At 40.9% G+C, this 20,525-nt stretch overlaps 1 protein-coding gene across 7 annotated transcripts in view; it reads left to right on the top strand.

Annotated features, from left to right (window-relative positions):
- EBF1 (EBF transcription factor 1) overlaps window positions 1-20,525 on the top strand; it is a 383,413-nt gene that overhangs the window by 289,511 nt on the left and 73,377 nt on the right. For 4 of the 7 annotated variants that reach the window (XM_077924631.1, XM_077924630.1, XM_077924634.1 and 1 more), the window contains exons 9-10: window positions 2,760-2,890; window positions 11,996-12,122. In XM_077924631.1, coding sequence (XP_077780757.1) covers window positions 2,760-2,890; window positions 11,996-12,122 — 258 coding nt within the window. Of the gene's footprint in view, window positions 1-2,756; window positions 2,891-11,995; window positions 12,123-20,525 lie in introns of all 7 variants that reach the window. The other 3 variants (XM_077924635.1, XM_077924629.1, XM_077924632.1) reach the window with 1 other exon arrangement.

Below are 20,525 nucleotides of genomic sequence, written 5' to 3'. Positions count from 1 at the left end.
AAATCTTAGCCAAAGCAATAATCTTAATACGTAAATAGAAACAACAGTAGCATTCGTACAGTATACATCTAAGGTCCTCCTATACTTTAGCAGATGGCATTACTGGTAAAAATGTTTCTCATTTTTGTTTTTAAACAAATATGTTTTAGCTGCCTTGTCATGCTACCAAACTGTACAAATTCAAATTCTGAATGTATTTCATGCTGCTCCCCAAAATATTGATGGAGAACTGCAAATGACTTTCAACCAGTTGCCTCTGTTGCTGAACAATGCAGAAGCTTAGATGGTGAACACAGAGTTGAACACATCCAACCCAAAGTTGAGTGTGCTCAAGTGCATTGAAATCAAAGTGATTCCACACACACAGTTTTATTACTTTCTTCCATGTGTATTACAAAGTGTGTCAAATCTATATTCTGGACAGTCCTGTGTAGTGGATCTGTATTATTTAATTTTTCTAGCAAGGGGCTTTGGCTGGGAGGGAGAAACTTGCTCAAGGTTACCCAAGATGGCCTGAATTTGAATCCAGGACCCTCTGGCATGTTTTTCTTGAGACCATTTTTATTTGGATAAAATTCATACATGCCATGTTAATTATGCATGCATCAAACTAAGGGTGAGGTAAATTGTTGAGAATCTTCATATTCCTGTTGAAATTTTCATATTGGAAAAGATAAACTCTTCCTTTAAACTGCTTGGAAAATTAGTCAGAAATCAAAAGCATTTCTTTTGGTTCTTATCTGACTCCTGGTGCTAACTGCTGCTCAGAATGTGCCTGGTAAAAGCTTCAAAGGACTGATATTTGGAGAGATGTTCAGACAGGTGGTGCATAGGAACCACTGAGGGAAGCGCCTGAGCCTTCGAAACAAGGGTGGTTTTCTCCACCCTGATCTGAAGTGTAAGGATTGGGAAGCTCCACCCTGCCCTACAATGGCTGGGGAAAGATTCCAAGGAGGATCCAATATGACCACACCCTACGCACAGTTAGCTTGTGCGATTTCAACCATCTGCCATTCATTCAGAGCTGGCTAGTTGAACTTGCACAAATTAATTGCATGCAAGGCAGAGAGTTTGCATGCTCCCTTTGCACCAGGTTTTTACATACAAATTCAGGAATTTCATAGAACAATCTTTGCCAAACTGATGACTTTGGAATACAAATCCCATCAGCCCCAGCCAGCACAGCCATACTGGCTGGATCTGATTGGAGTTGTAGTCCATAACTTCCAGATGGTACCACGTCGAGGAAGCACAGCATAGATGCACAGAAAAGGTGAGTGGGAATAGAAAGTGTCCCTTCTTGCTTGCATTACACAAAAAGTGTGTGTGCAAAGTCCCCTTGAAATAAATTTACACAATTACCCCCCCCCCCCGATATTTTCTTATTATTTTCTTATTCTGAGGTTCATGCATGAGGTGAAGGGTTTGATAATTAGGAATGTGGCAGATTTTCACAGCCTTCAGTTTTCACTTTGTGATAGGAACTACCAACCCGGCAAATACTTTTGTCAACTCAATTCAATAGACAAATTGTTCAAAATCCATTAAAAACAAACAAAAAACCGCTGTTTCACACAGGAGCTGCATAGTTCTAAATCCATCTCAAAAGGATCAAATCCATGAATCTTTTCCGAGTCTTGGCACATCAAAACTGTGCAGTCACTGAGTTAGCCCACCACCAAAGGACCAAGTCTTGTTAATCTCTCCCAATTTGGGATTCAAGGGAATCTCTCTAATTTGTCAGTAGCCTCTGGGCCCATCTCTCTTTAGATGCATTCTTTCAAGCCTTTTTGCAAGCCCTTTAGAAAAGTGATGGCCGGTTGCCCACTTACAGCCTCCACCTGTGGACCCACCCACAGCCTCATAGCTTGGTACAAAGAATTATAGAGGATATATCATGGGAGGCTGGTCCTGCTAGTCAGTTTGACCATTGGAGCAAGGATTGGGCAAGTCCATTGTGTTAAGGCTAGAAAACTTAGGTGGAATTTGCAATGGACTCTTGTGCCCATTAAAAAAAAAATTCCCCATAGAATTACTTCCCTTAAAAGATTGATCAACTACATACAACTATGGACTCACTGGGCATGTTGTTTTTATAACAATGGGGAGAAATACAGGCATAGGTAACCTATGATAAGTGTAGCGCTGCTGCTTTCTTTCATGGTATTAAAATAAAGGAACATTTTAAAGCATCTAATTCTTTCACAAATGTGAATTTTGCAGTCGACTGCTAATACATGACACCATATTGGTTGTGTAATATCATGCTAACAAAATTCAAAAATGATTTTATAAAACTTATTAATTGGATGAAGTGGTTCCATGACACAAGGAACACTCTAGACACAGTAAGTTCTCCAAATAAAATTTGAGCTTTGTTATAATGGAACTCAAAGACAGCCCAGGATCATGTTTTGTGGAGACCTGAATTCAGTGTTACAAAAATGTGCTCTATTCTCTAGTCAGGCTCCAGCCAGCAATGCTGCTATTTTCTTTCTATGGCCTGCCAAACACAATTAGCCTCTCAAGAGAAACAATGGAAACAAAATAAAATTTTAATGGCAAACATTCCCTTTTCAAAGATCTGGTTTGGGATCTCTCGCACACAAAGTAGAGAGATCTCTCTCTCTAGAACCTGCATCATAGTATAGGAGAAAGAAAATCAAAGCTTTTCCTCCCCTTCCCCCTCTCAAGTCTTCTATCATTAAAATCTTGTTCTAACAGCCGAATACTTCTTTTTCATGTGTGTTGGAAAGCAGCTACCCCATGTATCAAAGCCATCAGTCCAAGTGAAGGATGGACTACAGGAGGTGCCACTGTCATCATCATAGGAGACAATTTCTTTGATGGGTTACAGGTCATATTCGGCACCATGCTGGTCTGGAGTGAGGTAGGTGTTGTCTGCACATTAATATCCAGTAACTTTGTCTAGTTTATAGCCAGCTTTCTTTCTTTTAGGCCCTGTTCTATTGCAGTAACAATGAGAAAGATTTTCTTATTCCTCCCATTTTATATAAAATCACTGGAGCAACCCTTGGCACAAATATAGTGCCACTGTCCTTGTTCACATTATCAGTTCTAGTCAGTCTATTGACATTCTAAAATATAATAATCTATGTCACCATCCCCCCGGGGGAAAAAACCAACCACTGGTAGTCTCAGTTACCCTAATTTGCCTGAACATGAATAAAATAATCCAGCCCTTAATTATCATTCTTATTTTTTTTAACCAGGTACAACTCGTTTTGGCAAACCATGATTTAGTGTGAACGTGCAAGTATGTAGGCCCCAAGAGAGGAACTCAAAACTGTTTTGCTGCTCCCTGGTCATTCCTCTGTTGCATTGTGCTGTGCTATGCCATAGCTTGATTTAGTGTGTCACCTGAACCCTGGCTTATGGTTTAGCGCTCTCCAGACTAGCCATGAACTATAGCCAAAGTTGGTCCTATGATTTATTGCTTGTTCTTTGTCCAAGAGAACCAAACCATATTCCAGATGACTTACTAAGCCATCCAAATGACTTATTAAACTATGGCTAAGTTCAACGCGGCAGCTGAACAACTGGGGAGGAGCAAGGTAGTTGTGACCTCCTCTTCAAGATCTTGTATGTTGGTGCTAAAACATGGTTGGGCTTAGCATGGTGTGTGAATGGGGCCACTGACTTTATATTCTTTGTGCTGCAATATCCATACCTTAGTTAATCATTTTCTCTACTCATTTGTTGACATTTTCCTTCCTTTTCTATTTCCCGTCAATTTATGCCACAAATTTGCGGCCATGTCAGTGGTGACATGGCTGTTGAAATTACTTAATCCAATAGCAGTTGTTGGACTATAATGGGACTACTTCACAAAAAGTGATTTGAAAATGGCAGCTTTAGAGGCAATTGAAATGTGTAGGTGCTCATGTGATATAATAGATCATTTGTTTGAGTGCCTCTTATGTCAAGATCTTCCACATCTGGAGAACTAGTAAGGAAAAGGCTTACTGTCAATCTGCAATCATCTCTGATGTGGGAGATCTTCATGTGCCAACAAATTATTAGAAGAACATCCCCAGCACACACACACATTGAGACTTGCAAAAAATTGTCAAGCTTCAAATGGCAGGAGAGTGTAGTGAAGCTGTTCCAGGAATGAGGAAGATTCAGTTTGGATTTAAAGGAGAACGTAACTAATTACCATTTTTGAAAAAAACAACAACAATCTGAGAATCAAAACAACCATCTTCCAAAATCCGCACTTCTTTGAATTTTGCAATGCAGTTCTTCAGCCAAGTGATGTATAAAAAGTGTATACATTGGGGTAGAGTGTGCATTAAAATGCATTTGTCAGTTAAGATAACATAACAAAAATGCATTATTTGGGGGGACATTCCTTTGCTGAAATGTGTATCTGTTGCAAAACTGCACACAAATGTGAATATTAGGAGAAATTCACAAAAATGCTGAGGAATGTTCATGATGCATTTTTAAAATATATATATATTGCAAAATGATGTGGAAATGTGGAGTACTGGATTTAAGATTGGAAAAGTAAGAAATTGAAAGTGTAATTGATGGATTCACCCGTTTGCTGTGACAAAGGAGAATTCAATGTGAAGGGAGAATTCAATGTGAATGGGGAAACTATGCCAAGATGAGAAGAAGGTTTAACAACAACAACAACAACAACAACAACAACAACAACAAAACCAACTTTATTATTTAAACCCTGTCCATCTGGCTGGGTTTCCCCAGTCATTCTGGGTGGCTTCCAGCATACTGTATATAAAATCACAATGAAATGTATGACATGCACTTAGGGGAGAAGCCATACCTCTGTGGTAGAGCATATCCTTTGCATGAAAAGCATCCTAGAATCCCCAGAATCTGCTGTTGAAGTGTCTCAGGTATTAGTGCAGGGAATGATTTATGCTTAAGACATTGGGCGCCATTTCCAGTCACAGTAGATAGCATTGGGCTAGATGAACCAATGATGCAGCTCAGTATATAAGGCCTCTTATATTCATATGTCCCATTCTGAAGTTGTATCATTCCAAGTGATGATTGCAACATGTGAATGCCTGTATGTTTGACAGGCACTCTCAAATGAATAAGCATTTGATCATATGTTACATAAGGTCTAGCCAAGAAGACAACATTTCTTTGATTTTTATGGTTGCCACAGCAGTTTTGCAGTTTGGTCTTTGGTTCTTGAAAAGTATGAGGGATCATTTTACAGTAGGTACCACTAAAGATGTGAACTTCATCTTTATTTTCTTCATGGAAATTTGGTTGACCAATAAGGCACTGGCAGCTGTGCCATTGGCTGCAAGAGATGCTACACCATGATGCTTAAATAAACAAGATTCTCCCAAGGTGCCATTGCTGTACTGTGAGGCGTGGAATGCACATATTTCAATGTGAGCCCCATCTTAGGTACCTTGTCCCCTGTGCAAAGTTGAACCATACTGCATCTTTTCCTTTAAATGTGGTCATTCAGGGAGCTCCCCCCACAAACGAAACAAGTAATCTGTTTCTTTCTTCAGAGGTATGGAACCTTCATTTAAAAGATTAATTTCTTTTATACTTCCTTTTCATATTTCTAACTCTATTGAAAATATTGGCATTGGGGTACAGCATTTTTAAGGGCTAAGAATCAGTTTCATCCAGTTTACATTACACTCCGAAATGAATACAGTTAACTGCAGGGGATAAATTTTAAAAGCACCTTTATTTAGACCTCCCGCTTTAGATCTAAATTAATATTTTACATGTGCATTTGAGAAACAAAGGACATGAGCTCTCAAGTGTTCATTGTGAAATAGTCTTGCTGCTGTAAGGCACACACCATAAGCAATTTGCAGTGCAAATATTGTAATTTTAATGTATTTTGCATGTATTCAAGCTTTGTAATTGCAGTATTTATAGGCATGAAATGGAAACTGATTATCAAGCCATTTATTGAGACTCTGCACTGGTGTATGTGCCATTGAAGAAAATAGGACTTTTGCTAGCACAGCACTTTGAGGATTGAGATGCATGTTAAATATGTAGATTTAAAATGATTTTGGAAACACGTATTTATTATTTAAACATACATTTCAGTTATAGGCTCTCATAACATAATTACAGCCTTTCTCACTCAGGGAAGTACATCGGAACATAATTTGTCATATTAATTGTGTGCAGAAATACAGATACTTCAGGCCAGGGCTTTCAATTAATCTTCAACTGCCATAATGAAAATTATTTTAAAAATTCTTTGACTTTTTTTAAAAAAGAAAAAAGAAAGAGGAACAGGTTATTCACTTGAATTATGTTGTTCATACATAAACAGCAATTGAATATACAATGGCATAAACAAGCAAATAATTTCAGTCCCAAGACCAGATTATTTGGCAGCCTTGATTAAACCTCAGAAAATGTTGACTCTCTCTTGTAAGATGAGGACTGCAGGGACACTATCCCTTTATGCTTAAGAGCACGAAAGCATAGCTTCTTTTTTTATCTGTCACCCTTTCTCTGTTTAATTTTTGTTAGCTATATACATTTATTTTAGTGATTTGTTTTAAAACTATTTTTGATATTATTAGCTCGTTTTAGCACTTTTGAAGTGGGCAAGACGGGGTAAAAGTCTTGTTGTTGGGGAGAGAGATCCTAGTGAAATTGAGAGGATGCATAAAGTTTTTGAAGCCAAAATAATTATATCCAAAGTAGCCCACAGAGACATTCTCCATTAGGGTACTGATTAGGTAGCTGGAATGGAAGAATTGTATATGTTGGAAATGGACAGTCTAAACATTTGCTGTAGGCCTCTAGTTCTTCTCATGTTGCAGATTAGGGTCTAAGACCACAAAAATCGTCAGTGATAAAGCGATCTTTGAATTTGGGTACTTCTGACATTAGTGCCGTTGTGCTGCCTCTCACATATTTTGGGGCTTCAGAAATTTGGGGAATTGTAAGAAGTGGTTCCAGGGCATGGTCTGATGAAACATAATGCAGTCAGTAGTCTTGCTAAAGTGAAACAAATCTGGGTTTTATCCATGCCTTGATGGGAGACTGCCTTTTCAGTGGAAGAAAAGTGGGATATAAATGTTAATAATAAGAAGAAGAATGAAAAGGGAGATAGGCATATGGCTGTTTACAAATGTCACGAAAAGGTAAAATCCTTAATCTGTTTTGTGTTTAAACATTAAGACCTGTGCTAATTGTTCTGCAGAACTAAAAGCAGAAGACATAACCATGTGCTTTGAAAGTACATGTCTTTTTTCATTATATTTATGTTGATAAATTTCTTCTTCCTCATGGTTCCAGCTGCTGAAATTACTTATGTTCATGCATTCATTCTTTTATTTATGGATTATATTTAAAGCACAAGACTTCCCCATCCACAGAAATAGGGAATGGTTAAAATAATAAAAGTACACAGAAAAATCCTGATAATGTCAGGCCAAATAAGACATAAAGCCTCAGCCCAATTGAGAGCTTAAATCTTGAAGCCAAAAGCCAGCCAAAATGAAGAGGTCTCATAGTGTGTCTGAAAGAGGCTCCGTTAGTATTTGGCAAGACTCCAGGAAAGGAATTTAATAACTGTGGGGCAATTGCTGTGCTTCTCTGCATTACACGTATTGCACAGCACACTGCTGGTGTGGATGTTAAGGACACTAATTTCAACCAACAGAACAATGAGGCTCTTGGTACATTTCACTTTTGCACAGTAACTCAAATGAATTTCTAACAAGCTGTCAATACTTTTGTCATTAAAGACAAATTATCTAGAACTAACAACATTTTTAAAAAAATTCATTTCAATATCAACAACAGCTCCATAGGATGCAGTTACAGTATGCAATATAAAAATAATTGGAGTAGATTACGAACTTGTTACTGATGCAATGACCAATATACTTTGGGATCTTAAAATGATAGCAGCAACATACGTCTTGCTATTCTTAAGCCCTGTAGTTCAACTTGTAATACGGTTCATGTTCCAACTGATTTAAGAGAATTTATATGAAACAGATGACAAGCATAACATCTTAAAAAGTTTTAAGTTTACTTAAAAACCCCAGAAGGGAGAGGTGCTGTTGTTCTTGATTCGAACCTCATTCCACATTCTCATTTCTTTTATGTCTAAGTAACTCACTTTATTTTCTTAAATAGATTTATATTCTGCTTTTTTTACTAAGTCCTCGTAGTTGCTCACAACTTTACAGAATGGAATGCATATATTGAACACCACACCTTTAAAAAATAAATAAAAAGAATTAGTCTACCTGGAGTAAGTGCCAGATGTTGACTTCACCTGCCTTTTTTCTCTGTCCTGGATTTGTATCCGCGGAGCAGTTAGTAGTAAATGGTCCTGTAATGGGAGGAAAGATAGTCTAGCAGCAGGCAACTGCAGTTATGTTAGTGTGTACAGAAAAACTATAGCGGTTACTGGGAGATGTTTGAATGTTGACAAAATAGTGGTAGGCTGCTTAGAGCAGATAAATGTTCCATTGCATCACATTTGATACAGTGAAAGAATGTAGAACAAACTTAAGTGCTTAAGGAGTTGTGACTTTAAAAAAAGAGAGAATTCGTACCTAGGGGTTATGTCTCAGGTTTTGGGGTTCCTATAGCAGTTTAAATCTCTGGGCTGTGACTTAGCCTATTGATACACCTGCATCATTAGTGGCTACTCCTACACATGCATTCCTGAAGCATTGCTGGGGGGGGAAGTGTATATGATTTATAAGAATCCATTCAGAATTTCAGCACAGGAAGTTGGGGGGGGGGGGGAGAGCGGTTTTCAGATTTACCCCTTTCTGTAACCTCCAGTGCAAAATGAACTAAATGTCAACAGTTTGATAGAAAGTTTGTGCCCAGAATGACTGGGCAATAATCTATATTTAATTGTGCTTTTAAAACTATAGTTTTTGTTTAACATATTTACTTAAAAGAGAATGAGGGAGCGTGATCGTAAAGAACCTTCCAGCAAATCTGCTGAACTCTTTTCAACCTTAACACTATGCAACAATGTACCATAAATATGTCAGTTTCTTCATGGGAACCAACATGTTTTTATTGGGAAATGGATGAAATGATGTTGAAAGAGAATTAAATTGGGGACAGACATATGGAAGCTGCAGAGATATTAATTTGCACACATACAGATGCATATACACACATATACTTATTTACACACACACACACACACACACACCAGGGGGTTTTACCAATCACAAGATTTCATTTGAACGCCCCCCCCCCAAGTGCTTCATAAAACAGCCTGATTTGGCTGGAACCAATTTGAAGGCTGCCCAGTTCAGTTCAGGGGTCCAAGTCTGCTTGTTTTCTTTCCAAAAAGGAATAATGTCTCACTTAAAAAGGGGGGGCTACAATTGGAAGACATTTGCAGGCAAGGTCACTCCTTCTGAGGGCAAAAATCATGCAAAAATGCAAAAGGATAGCTGTACTTTTTTTCCTGCAAAGGCAGCCATTACAGTTGGGAGCGGGTAAAAAAGGAATCACTTCATCTTCCCTGGTGTTTTATGGGCAATTGGTCTGAAAATTGCAGACAGGAGAGAGTTGCTTCTGGGTAAGAATGGCAGACAAATAAGCCCAGGTGTTTTTGTTCTGGGAACCTTTAAATTTGATTTTGGAGTGGGAAGAACTGAAAGATTTGTTTTCCTGGGCGAAATCATTCTCTATGATTACAGTTTAAAGCTGTCAGTCATAAAGGAACTCTTCATCCTGGTGCTTAGAGTTTGGCTGTTGCAAAGCTGTTCCCTCCCTCAAAGCACTGGGATTGGAGAGGGCTAGTAAAACCATTCCCTCTGATTACGAGATGAAGCTGTCAGTAACAACACAGCTCTTCCTCTGTGCCCTCTCACCACTCTGCTTTCCCATCCGTCATCATCCCGCCCTGGCATTATGATGTTATGGTGGGGCAACACAGGCAGCGTGGTGTGGTGCATCTGGCTTCCAAACAGTGAGCTTTGCTGCTGCATACAAGAGAGGGAATGGCAATGTGCAGAGAGCTCAGCTTGGTGGAGGTGCGGTGGCAGAGCCAATCCGTGGTGCCTATCAGTGTACCTACACTAGACTGATCTTCCCATGCTTCACCTCTGTTCCTTTTGGGAAGCGGCAACGATGCTGCCTAGAAAATCAGGAGCACAATTCTGTGCTGCCTTTTTGCCACCCCACCAACTGCTGCTGCTGTTACGGTACCTCGGGTTACATACGCTTCAGGTTACAGACTCCTCTAACCCAGAAATAGTACCTCGGGTTAAGAACTTTGCTTCAGGATGAGAACAGAAATTGTGCTCCGGTGGCACGGCAGCAGCAGGAGGCCCCATTAACTGAAGTGATGCTTCAGGTTAAGAACAGTTTCAGGTTAAGAACGGACCTCCGGAACGAATTAAGTACTTAACCTGAGGTACCACTGTATATGCCACACTGTAAAATGAGAATGAATTTGGGCAGAGATGATGCTATCTTATACTGAGTCAGACCACTGGTCCACCGGCTTCCATATCTGATGAACAGTGACTCCCCAGTGGACTGCCAGGCCTGATGTACTATAGCTCAGGATGCCAGGGATTGAACCTAGGATCCTCTGTATACAAAGCCTTTGCTTTGCCACTCAGCCAATACCTCTCTCCATGGCCAAACCCTCTTTGAAACCTTCCTCTTTTTATTTAAGTTTCTTCTGTCTTCATTTCATTTCCCCCTGTGCTGTGTTTTTATTATGCATGCAATTTACCCAAGAGATGAATGAGTGGAAGAGTCATATATATATATATGAATGAAGGTAAATGAACCCTGGACGGTAAGTCCAGTCAAAGGTGACTGTGGGGTTGTAGCATTCATGTTGCTTTCAGGTCAAGGGAGCTGGCGTTTGTCCACAGACAGCTTTCTGGGTCATGTGGCCAGCATAACTAAACCGCTTGTGGTGCAACAGAACACTGTGACGGAAACCAGAGCGCATGGAAATGCCATTTTATGTTCCCACCGAAGCGGTACCTATTTATCTACTTGCACAGGTGTGCTTTCGAACTGCTAGGTTGGCAGGAGCTGGGACAGAGCAACAGGAGCTCACCCTGTTCAAACAGGAGCTCACCAACACGGATTCAAACTGCCAACCTTCTGATCAGCAAGCCTAAGAAGCTCAGTGGTTTAGATCACAGCACAATGTAAAAGTCACTTCTGGAAAACTAGTGGAATTTAGCAGAAATTTAGTGCTCATCTGCATGCTTTTTGCTTTCAGAAAAAAATATGCTTGCAGCCCTGTTTACCTGGAAAATAATGGGAGTTCTGCATTGTAATTTGGCATGATGAAATTTGGAGTGTTATTCCAGCATACAGTTCTTTCTCAACATTTAAAATTTAGCTTGGCATGGAGGTATATCGATCAAAAAGCCACATTCCCATAACACAACAGGTAACACTGTATAAAAAGAAATGTTAGAATCCAGGATATAAACACTAGCATTGTAATTAGGAAAACTAACATAACAATCCCCATGTCTGCACCCTCACTCTTGCATAGATATATGTCAGTGAGGCACAAATGAAATTTACTTTGACTGGATTATTCTCTTGTCATATGAGGTACATACTACATTTTAGAACTTGGGAATTTTCTGTTAATTTTCAATAATATACTATGGAAGCCAGCATATCCTAGGCCCTGAATTATTATTATTTTCCTTGAGATGCATGGATATATAGAAACTGCAAGTTGACTGCATTCAAATGTTGCAATGTGTCACAAACAATTTTCATACCCAGAAGCAAATGCCTGTCTTGTATGAAAACAGAGCTAATATTATTACAACTGGGAAGATGAACATTTGCAAATATTGTTGTCATTGGCTTTTATACTGGTTACTTCAAAAACGCATTCAAACACTGACAGGTTAATTACACGTTCCAAACCTTTGTTTATGTGATCTGAGAAGAATGTGTTATTAAAGAACTATTTTGCATCTCACTGATTTCCTCCTTGCTTATTTTTTCCTCCTAGCTTATTACGCCTCATGCAATCAGAGTTCAGACACCACCCCGACACATCCCAGGTGTGGTAGAAGTTACATTGTCCTACAAGTCCAAGCAGTTCTGTAAGGGCACACCTGGAAGATTCATCTACACAGGTAAGGCTGCCTTAATTTTGACTGTTCATAACAGAATGGGAAAAGATGTGTTTCATCCATCTTTGCTGACATTGCTGCTTTTAGACTGAATGTTACTGCAATAGGCTTTGGTGCAACCACATTTGGAATGCAGCGTACAGTTCTGGTTGCCTCACTTTAAAAGGGTATTGTGGAGTTGGAAAAGATTCAGAAAACAGCAACCAAAATGTTTAAGGAGATGGAGCAGCTTCCCTGTGAGGAAAGGTTTCAATGTTTTGAACTTTTTAGTTCAGAGAAAAGGTGGTTAAAAGGTGACGTGATAGAAGTTTATGAATCTGAGCATGGCACGCAGAAAGGGGCTAGGGAAAAGTTTTTCTTCCAGTCTCCTAGCGCTAAAACTTAGAGACATCGAACGAAGCTGAATGTTGGAAGATACAGAAGAGTACTTCTTCGCACAGCACATGGTTAAATGTGGAAATTGCTCCCACCGGAGTCAGTGATAGCCACAAACATCGATGACTTTAAAAAGAGGATTAGACAAATTCATGGAGGACAAGGCTATCAAGGGCTACTAGCCATGATGGCTGTGCTCTGACTCCATGATCAGAAGGAGTAATGTTACCAGTTGCTGGTAACTACAGGGGGGAAGAGTGCTCTTGTACTTGGGTCCGACTTGGGGATTTCCCACAGGCCTCTGGTTGGCCACTTCTTAGGTGACGTTGATCTATTTGAGTTGTTCTGTAGACAAAAGCCTCTGCTTCACAGGTGTGCATTTACATAGACTGAGAAGAAGGGAAAGTATGGCGAGAAAGTTTGTTCCATATAATAGAAATATGAAATACAATGCATACCCTTTAAACTTGGCATGTAATATACTTACCTGGCAGGGGAGACACCTTGATCATAAACTTGGCATGTAAAAAGGTAAAGGTAAAGGACCGCTGGATGGTTAAGACCAATCAAAGGCGACTATGGGGTTGCAGCGCTCATCTTGCTTTTAGGCCATGGGAGCTGGTGTTTGTCCACAGACAGCTTTCCGGGTCATGTGGCCAGTATGACGAAACCACTTCTGGTGCAATGGAACACCATGATGGAAACCAGAGCGCACGGAAACACTGTTTACCTTCCCACCACAGCGGTACCTATTTATCTATTTGCACTGGTGTGCTGCCGAACTGCTAGGTTGGCAGGAGCTGGGACAGAACAACGGGAGCTCACTCCGTTGTGGGGATTTGAACCGCCGACCTTCCAGTCGGCAAGCCCAAGAGGCACAGTGGTTTAGAGCACAGTGCCACCCGTGTTTTGGGAACCATTGGCCTGTGTACAAGCAGTGTAGTCTACTAAGACATGCTACTGGTAACCTTAAAGCACTCCTAGTGGAGTTCATATGGCTCTCTGACCTAAACACAATGGATTGAGTGCAGATTGTAAAGCAGCAATGCTTGAAGATGGTAATCCTTAACTCCCATCTCTTAGGCATCACGTTATAGCTCGCCAGGCTAGAAATGCATTTGGGTCAGGCATGAGCCTATGGCTGGGCAATATCAGGGCTTTGCTTGTGGCTCCCTGGCCATGCTCCAGGTACCTTTGGCTATCAGTCTTCGTTTTCCTTCTAGAGCCAGTGTGGTGTAGTGGTTAAGAGCGATAGACCCGTAATCTGGGGAACCGGGTTCGCGTCTCTGCTCCTCCACATGCAGCTGCTGGGAGACCTTGGGCTAGTCACACTTCTTTGAAGTCTCTCAGCCCCACTCACCTCACAGAGTGTTTGTTGTGGGGGAGGAAGGGAAAGGAGAAAGTTAGCCGCTTTGAGACTCCTTCGGGTAGTGATAAAGCGGGATATCAAATCCAAATTCCTCCTCCTCCTCCTCTTCTTCTTCTTCTTCTTCTTCTTCTTCTTCTTCTTCTTCTTCTTCTTCTTCCTTCTATACTGCTATGGCCTCGACTTGCTTGCTACCTAGCACTGCCTTTGTTCAAAATCCCTTTTAAATGGGCTTCCCAGGTTAGATGCTGGCCTGCAGTTGAAACTCTCTTGTCTCTCAGGACTTGTATTTCAGCTCTCCGCATACTTGGCTGCCTGTATCCATTTATTGCAAGGGCTAACTTTTGCAGGGTTGTGTGCCTATTGTCTTTTTAGAATCCACTTCAAAAAATAAATAAATGGGGTGGTGGTGGTGCTTTTTGTTTTCTTTGCACAATGTACTCCATTTTATACAGAACAAAGAAGGAACTTAGTGCAGTCTAGAGGACTTAAGAATCCACAAGCAGATAACTGTTTGGGTGCAAAAAATTAAAAGGGAGGGGGAGTTATACATTTATACACCTATCGGTCTCACCTTCAAAAATGCCTCCCAGCCCTTTAAACAAAATGCAGAATTGGAGCAAACCTGCTGAATAGTTTAAGTTAATTGAAAATTATAGGATTGACCCAAGAGGAAAATTTCGTTTGCACTCCAATCACTATTACAAATTAAGGAAAATTACTACAATTTTGTTTAGCTATGGTTTCACACTGAGTTCACAAAATTAGCTCAGCCACCCTGACAAAGTCAGCACTTTGTTAGTGATCAGTAGAAGGGGGGAGAAATAATAGACTGTGGTGTGTACAAACGAAGCATAGAAAAAGCCATGATGCTTTACAGAACTAGGCCAAGTGGTTTTAATTAGGATTATTAGTTCATTGTAAATTTTGAAGAATAATCAAACTAGCAGATTAGCTGTTTCTTTTAAAGCGAGAATTTCTTGCCATTCATTTTTCCCATGAGAACTTCTTTTAACTCCCACATAGTTTACCCCCCCCACTTTTTTTTTAACAACTCTCATTATGGGCCTACAGGAAATGGACCAATTGGAAGTTCTGATCCTGCAACATTCCATAGCAGCGTTCCAGTCGGTGGGAGTTTTTCCACAGTGTTTGTCGGTGAATTCAGTGTTCTGGAACGTTTTACAAAACCACAGAGGCCAAATGTTTTCTCAGAGGAGTTTGGCCTCTGTTTTTGGCTGAAAACAGTGAGGCATCACTTGGTGTTTATTTACCCTGAGATTGAGAATGAGAAAAGAGGACAGAGGAGGAAAGAAAAGAGGAAAGAGAATTGGGGGTTGTGGGCAGCGCAAAAGCCATTCAGGCGTACTTTCCTTTCTGGTGAAAATGCCCTATCCATTAATGGCCCCATTTTGTGGTTAGGTCTCATTTAGAAGAAATTATTTTTAATCAGTGTTCAACAAAATATCCCCTCAAGCCACCTGGCTGTAAACTTTTTTTTTTTAACTGTTAAGTGCTTAAATTCTCAGGAAAAAAAGCCTAGTGGCCCATTAATTTTAAGTTATTTCCCCCCTCCCCTTCATTTAACTGCCAACAACTTAGAAATTTGATCTGTGAATTGCATGTTGCATCTATGAAGCAAGATCCTCGATGCAAGGAGAAATGTTATGTCTTAAAAATAATAATTCTTTTTTGTAAAAACTGTACATTCTGAGCTTCAATAAGAGAGGGAAACAGTTCCTTGATCCCACCCCACCTCTCTCATTTCACAGGCAGTCTCTTGCAAAGCAAAACAATTCACATTTGGATGTTAAATATATTTAAATATAGAAAAAAAGAACTCAGATACTTTCAGTGTTCAGCAGTGCCTGTTTTTCAGTGAACTCTTAAAAGGGGCCAGCCTTAGCACAAAGCAACAACGTATTTAAAATTCACATAATTGTATAAAATGTAATGTTAGTCTCTTTTTTTTACATTAAATTCCCCGTGAGGTTTACAGTGTGATAGAACACACACACCCACACACACACACACACACACACACACACACACACCTTCCTTGGAAGCACTTCAGAAGGATGTTTATGTTACAAACAGACTCATGAAACCTCCTGACAGGAATTGCTTTTCTGCATGGATTTTGCCTGTCACAAAAGTCGCTGAAGAGAAGTAAAACTGTTTTCAACTAGAGCTGACAGAAATGCCGATGTCAGGCTGTCTTTATTGAAGGAAATGCAAGATGGTGTGTCTTGGAATCTGAATGACTGGGTGTGAGACAGTCCCATCTAGGGATGACTGGGAATAGGGCTAATGTCATTGGCCAAAAATGTTTTCTGTCAGCAGAGCTGACTTTCAATCAAATGCATTTATTTGGCTTAATTTTGGGTTTGTCTGAAACCTCCAGTGAATGCATACCTAAGTATGTATATATGCATTTAAATATCCCACCCTTTTATTTAAACTCTAAAGAGCTTAAAAATGCAATTATTCAATTCAATTATATTTAAAAATTCTTTAAAATATTTTCAACTGTTGGAGATTTTTTTAAATAGCATGAATCACCTCCTACGTGTCTCAGCTTTCAAATTCCATTCAGCAAATTAGGATTGATCTAGGCACCTGGTATAAGCCTTCACAACATGTGACCAAACTGGTATGCATATCAATTTATTTTTGGGTGGACAAATCTCCAGTTTTTGCTGCTCTCCAGAGACTGCAATGCTGGGCTGGGGTCATCCTAAACTACCTGGCTGTCCCTCAGTACATGGTTGCTAGACCTTGTACAATATATGATTTACGAAGCTTAAAATACTCATTTAAATGCGATATATTCTTTCAGTAGCTTCTGGCATTAAAAAGACTCTCCTCCCTGGAAGAGAGGGGAGTGGTTGTGGGCGGGAGCCCAAGCTCTGCCCCTAGCAGGGGGCATTAGCCCCCTGCCTCCTCCTCTCACCTGGCTGGCGCCCATGCCCCTCGGCAGGCACCCAACCAGGTGCCTCCGAGGGGGCGTGTACAGCAGCCTTTTGCTGCAGCGCCAGCCTCTCCTCGGCCTCATTCTTCTCTGTCGTCCCGTCGCGAGTCACCCACCCTCCACTCCCTTTGAGCTCAGGGTCTTAGTTCATTGGCCTTGCTATGGACCTTAGGTTGGTTGCCCTGGTTGTCCTGGGGGCCTGGTAGGAATTTTTCCATTTGGCATTAGGCTTTTTGGTTTTTTCGCCTACCTCATAGCAATCGTCACAACTTTTGTGGTATTGGTGGGTAGGTTAGGCATTGGAATAATGTGTTGTGGTGTGTCGAAGGGCTAGGTGTGGCCATCACCTATGCCTTCAATTTTTGGGTATTCTGTTAAAGGAATCTGGCGGTTGTGTACTCTGTCCGATGCCTGCTTGGCGGGAGGCCATGGCACGACCCTCGGTGACATCAGGGGAGAGCCTATAGTTGGATTAGCATCAACAGGCTCCACCTACTGGTGAATAAACCCCCTTGTTTTAGACATCCAATGCCTAAGCCAATACCTTTTCACTGCTGTAATCAATAACGTTGTGGCCTTTTCTTGCCCATTAACCTTACATCACGTGTCCTTGCGTATTCATTTCACATGGCGGGGGTCGGGTCCTCGAACCACAATATGACTCTATGTTACATTGATGATCCTATTCTAAAACAAAAATATACTGAGGAGATATTAAGCAAGACACTTCAAGTTCCTGTGGAATATAGAAAAATTCATTGCATGAGTGTTCATTTGTTCAGAATAGAACAGTACCCCACCTCAAAAAAGAATTGAATGTTGCTTCTTTTCTGCCACTTTCTTATCTTCTGTAAATAGCATCCTGAGTGGAGCAAAGGTTTCTGCGTATCAGTCTTCTGATCTCTGTAGTCCTGCACTCTTTTCAAAAGATCACGAAGCCAATCCTTTCACTGATTGGAATTACAAAACACCAAAATACTACATACTGGATAAAAGCCACCTGGGTGTGGGTGTGAAGTGTTCTCTGTGTTCTAGTCCACACTGTGAATATTTTCCCCCGGGACCGAATTTGACATTTTGAATTTTGTTCATGAAAATGTTTCCCATTTTCTTGAAACTATATCTGGTTTCTTAATCCTCCAAATACGTACAATCAAAAAAATGTTGGGCTTCTTTTAAAAAAGGAAAGGTAGTACAGTGGTGCCTCGGGTTACAAACACTTCAGGTTACAGACTCCGCTAACTTGGAAGTTGTACCTCTGGTTAAGAACTTTACCTCAGGAAGAAAACAGAAATCACTCGCTGAGTGCACGGCGGCAGTGGGAGATACCATTAGCTAAAGTGGTACCTCAGGTTAAGAACGGTTTCAGGTTAAGAACGGACCTCTGGAATGAATTAAGTTCGTAACCAGAGGTACCACTGTAAAAGCACTGCTTGTTGATTAGATTAAGTAGTAATAAGAGGCACACTGGTTGTCATTAGTCTTGTATCAAACTACCAAAAACGCTTGGCTCCTTCCTTTGGTTAATCCATATTCCAATGTTTGACCAGAGAGCATCATGGAAACTTAGTTTAAGTGGAGTAACTGTAGCACGCAGCCTCATCAGCTCTACAGTCTTTCACGCACCAGTAGAGGATGGTGTCGTGGGGTTGCAGACTTCTCTGACCTGCTGGCATGAGAGTTGCTGCTGCATACCAGCAGAAAGAGCTGTGCAATGCAAGTACCCTGACAGGAGCACCAGATTGGATCTGCTGTTGTGTTCTCCTTCCCCTTCCAACAACTCACTGCCTCTGTTCCACAGTGCTATGTGCTACTGCCACCCACTTTCTTTTTCTTCATTCAGGCTTGAATAGTTAATAACAACTTTAGTAGCAGTTTGGTTTGGGGACAAGGAGTCAGTTTCACTGGAACAAGGGGAAATATTTCTTACTAGGAAATAGAACACAAAAGTCTCCAACTCTCATCCCCAAGGATAAGAAACAGGATACATTATGTCAGAGGTCAGTAAATATTTGGTGGAGGTTTTTTAATACATTCTTTTATATGTTCTTTGTTATTGAATGGTATAAGAGGATGAGGCCATGCAGTCAAGGAGGTAATGTTGAAGGCAGGGCTTCTCTATCTTTTGTTCTGTTGCTCCTGTTGTGCATCAAATAAACATAAGCGAAGCAATTAGAATAAATTACACTGCGTAGATTTACACATTAAAAACTTTAAGATTGCTGCCGATTTTCAAAGTTCTACCAAGGATTAAAGGCAAACAAATGACTCTTAACAACATAAAGTCTGCTAATCAGATGATGTACTCCAGTTCCATGTAACCACTTTTAAAATAATTGGGGAATTTTTGCTCTTTGTGATACAAGTAGAGAAGCCGAAGAGAAAAGAGCAACACACTGTGATCTAAACGCTACTTAAATGTTCCCAAACATTCCTGAGATTCTCTTCCTCCTTCTCTGTTCACATGTAATCCTATGTATATCTATTTAAAAGCAAGGCCTATATAAGTTCAATAGGTTTGCTCCCAAGTAAGTGAGTATAGGATTGCAGCCTCAGTCTCTTACAGATCAGGCTGTGTCACTGTGCTGATAGGTCATTGTCACCACTTACCACCCATCACATACCTACGGGACTGCCTCTTCTGGTATGCCCTGCAGAGGACCTTAAGGTCCACAAATGACAACACCTTGGAGGTCCCAAGTCACAAGGTGGTTAGATTGGTTTCAGCTAGAGCCAGGGCCTTTTCAGTACTGGCCCCGACTTGGTGGAATGCTCTGTCACAAGAGACTAGGGCCCTGTGGAATTTGACATCTTTTTGCAGAGCCTGGCCTTTGGTTTGGACTCAGTCTGACCCTTATGTTTCTCTTCCCTTATGGTTTTGATCTATGGGCTTCTATTAAAATGAGGCTGCATTTAAAATTGTATTTTAACCCGTATTTGAAATTGGTCCCCCCCCATTATGTTTTTATTGTAATTTTACTGGTGTTAGCCGCCCTGAGCCTGGCTCTGGCCGGGGAGGGTGGGGTATAAAAATGATGATGATGATGATGATTCCCTGCATCTTCTGTTGGCTTCTCGGTGGTTTGTGTTGCAGTTAATTTGCTTGTTTGCTTATAATAACATTTATATCGGGGCTCACTCACTTGGGAAGTGGGAGCCTTCCCGCCCTCCAGCTGAGCAGCGCAAACAAGCTGTGTTGTCCCTGCCCACAATGCTCTAGGATGAAAGTGCCTCAACTCCAGTGAGCCAGTGTGGTGTAGTGGTTAAGAGCGGTAGTCACGTAATCTGAGTAACCGGGTTCGCGTCTCCACTCCTCCACATGCAGCTGCTGGGTGACCTTGGGCCAGTCACACTTCTTTGAAGTCTCTCAGCCCCACTCACCTCACAGAGTGTTTGTTGTGGGGGAGGAAGGGAAAGGAGATTGTTAGCCGCTTTGAGACTCCTGAAGGGGAGTGAAAGGCGGGATATCAAATCCAAACTCTTCTTCTTCTTCTTCTTCTTCCCAGGCTGGGGCCAATGCAGCTTGTTCCAACTTTGTGGTGTATCACCAGATCACGATGTTTGGCTGGTGATACATTGCGGCGTTGAAAACCTAACATCACCAAGCCCTACCCAACATCTTGTAGGGGTGGTGCTTCAGATTCTTGACTATCATGTAATCAAGTCCAAATATTGCTTCAGCATGACTACTACC

This window comes from Podarcis muralis, chromosome 2 (assembly GCF_964188315.1).
Source record: "Podarcis muralis chromosome 2, rPodMur119.hap1.1, whole genome shotgun sequence".
In the NCBI taxonomy this organism is placed as follows: Eukaryota; Metazoa; Chordata; class Lepidosauria; order Squamata; family Lacertidae; genus Podarcis; species Podarcis muralis.
Note: the sequence above shows the minus strand (reverse complement) of the source record. Positions and strands in the feature narration are given on the sequence as shown.